Source organism: Pygocentrus nattereri, chromosome 2, assembly GCF_015220715.1.
Source record: "Pygocentrus nattereri isolate fPygNat1 chromosome 2, fPygNat1.pri, whole genome shotgun sequence".
Classification (NCBI taxonomy): domain Eukaryota; kingdom Metazoa; phylum Chordata; class Actinopteri; order Characiformes; family Serrasalmidae; genus Pygocentrus; species Pygocentrus nattereri.
The window spans coordinates 6,053,138-6,055,637 of NC_051212.1; the positions used below are offsets into that span (position 1 = coordinate 6,053,138).

General features: G+C 48.7%; 1 protein-coding gene across 6 annotated transcripts in view; it reads right to left on the minus strand.

Moving 5' to 3' along the window:
- tbc1d14 (TBC1 domain family, member 14) overlaps window positions 1–2,500 on the minus strand; it is a 69,053-nt gene that overhangs the window by 45,552 nt on the left and 21,001 nt on the right. Inside the window, exon 1 of one of the 6 annotated variants that reach the window (XM_037547314.1) lies at window positions 166–1,342. The exons of the other annotated variants lie outside the window; for them this stretch is intronic. Within the exon in view, the coding sequence (XP_037403211.1) occupies window positions 166–168 (3 nt within the window). The 5' untranslated portion in view covers window positions 169–1,342. Of the gene's footprint in view, window positions 1–165; window positions 1,343–2,500 lie in introns of those variants that run through there. 6 annotated transcript variants of the gene reach the window in all.

The following is a 2,500-nucleotide window of genomic DNA, read 5'->3' on the forward strand; positions in this document are numbered from 1 at the left end:
CCCCTTGTGGAGACTCGGCTGAACACGGCTTCACGGTGAACTGATCGGATTCATTCAGATCGGACATCTGACTTTTTTATTGATTTATTCATTTGGTCTAATTAGCGCACGTGGTTACTGCAGGTGTGTCCATAAAGCAGCAGCTAAAGAAGCTCAGGCACTCACCATGAACGCTGCAGTGCTGTAGATTCATCTAGACGTCAGCGTTTTAGCCCAATCCTCCATCACGGACCGCTCTGTACGGACCCTCACCGGCCGGCCGGACACAGGAAGGGCCGGAGGACAGAGCGTGAGGAACAGCGCCGAAGGCTGGACACACCCCAGCTCGCTCGCTCTCCCTCTCTCTCCTGCTTTTATCACAGCCTCTCTCTCCTGCTTTTATCACAGCCTCTCTCTCCTGCTTTTATCACAGCCTCTCTCTCCCAGATTTCTCTCTCTCGTTCATTTGGCTTTTATCACCTTCTCTCCGCCTCTCTTCTGCCTCTCTCTCGCTCTACTGTCTTTGCTCCTTCAAATGGCTCATGGTCACTCCGTATCTTCGTTTTTCGTGCTCACACTCACTCTCTCTCCTTTTTCCTCCTGTTTCTGGCTCACTTTATCGCTGTCGTTCACTGTATCTCTGTTCTTCCTGCTCACGCTCACTCACTTTCTCTCTCTCCCTCTTAGCTTATACTGCTGCATCATTCTCTTCTTGTCCTTTCTCAGCTTCTACTGCGCTCTCTCTCTCCCCCGACTCGTTTTTGTTCCCTCACTCTTTCAGCTTCTGCTGTATCGTTCTCTTCTTTTGCTCACTCACCGTCTCTCTCTCTCTCTCGGCTTCTACAGCTGTCTATCCCTCTCTCACTCTTTCAGCTTCCCCTGCTGCATCACTCTCTTTTGCATTGTCTCTTTTACTCCCTTTCATTTTCATCTCTTTTCTCTCGCGCTCTCTTTCCTAGCTTATGTTAATGCCTCTCTCTCTCTCTTTTCCTCCCTCCCTCTTTCAGCTTCTATTGCTGTATCACTCTCTCCGGCTTTCTCTCTCCTGTCCTCTATTACTCTCTCTCCCCTTTCTCTGCTGTTTATGCTCTCTCCCCAGGTTCTACAGTGCTCTCTCTCTCTCTCTCTCTCTCTCTACCGTAGATTCTATTGTATCATTCTTTTTCTCCTGCACTCTCTCTCTCTCCCTCCCTCTCTCTCTCTCTCCTTAGCTTCCATCACCGTATCATTTTCTCTCTCTCTCTCATTTTTGGTCACGCTGTTCCTCTCCCAGGTTCTAATGCCATCTCTCTCTCCCTCTTTCCCTTTTGTTTTCTGTCACGCTCTGTCTCTCCCAGCCTCTAATGCTGTGTCACACACACTCTCACTCTCTCTCTCTCTCTCTCTCTCTCTCTCTCTCTCTCTCTCGGCGTGTGCTGTGACGGCAGGCAGGGAGGAGGTTCTGCATCACTGAAACGCAGCAGATCTTCTCCTCTGTTATTAGTCATCATGTCTGTGCTCTCAGAGGGTCTCCGCCGCATACCCCCCCAGCAAATCCCCCCCCCCCCCCCCCCGCCCCCCAAGTCACGCTAATCAACAGCCGCTGGAATAATACAAAGTCCTGCCCTGCAGAACCGCTCTGCGATCGACTCATCACGCCTGGGACTCGTAGACAAGCATTCCTCTGATTCACGCCGCTGCTCTTCTCTTCATCGTCTCTCTCTCTCTCTCTCTCTTTTCCTTTACTACTGATACACAAGCACAACAAACACGTTTAGACCTCGCCAACCTGCTAACAGCCCCAAGCCCAGAAACGCCGCTGTCACCATGTAAGACAGTCCAAAGCCGGAAAAAACGACACCTGACGGATTTGTTGCAGGTAACGGAGATAAACGGCATTCGTTTGCTGTAATTTGATGCTAAAGAAAGACTTTTGCCCTTTTGAAAAGCAGTATGTCGTGTTACAGCCATACAAGAGGACAGGAACTTCGGCAGAATTGGTTCATTATCTTTAATAACGTTTTCCTGCAGAACCCGAACATGTGACATGGCTAAAGTACAGACCGAGGGGATGTTCACCTAACAAAATAAACTAAAAGAAATTATCAATAAAATAAATGAACAATAATAGATCTGCACACTGGATGTATGAAAAAAAAAAGAAAAAAAAACTTGTTTCCACCTCACTGTGTATCATACACTATACTTCCAAAAGTATTCACTCACCCATCCAAATCACTGAATCCAGGTGTTCCAGTCACTTCCATGGCCACAGGTGTATAAAGCCGAGCCCCTAGGCCTGCAGACTGCTTCTACAGACATTAGTGAAAGAATGGGTCGCTCTCAGGAGCTCAGTGAATTCCAGCGTGGTACCGTGATCGGACGCCACCTGGGCAGCAAGTCCAGTCGTGAAATTTCCTCACTACTAAATATTCCACAGTCCACTGTCAGTGGGATTATAACAAAGTGGAAGTGATTGGGAACGACAGCAACTCAGCCACGAAGTGGTCGGCCACGTAAAATGACAGAGCGGTCAGCGGAT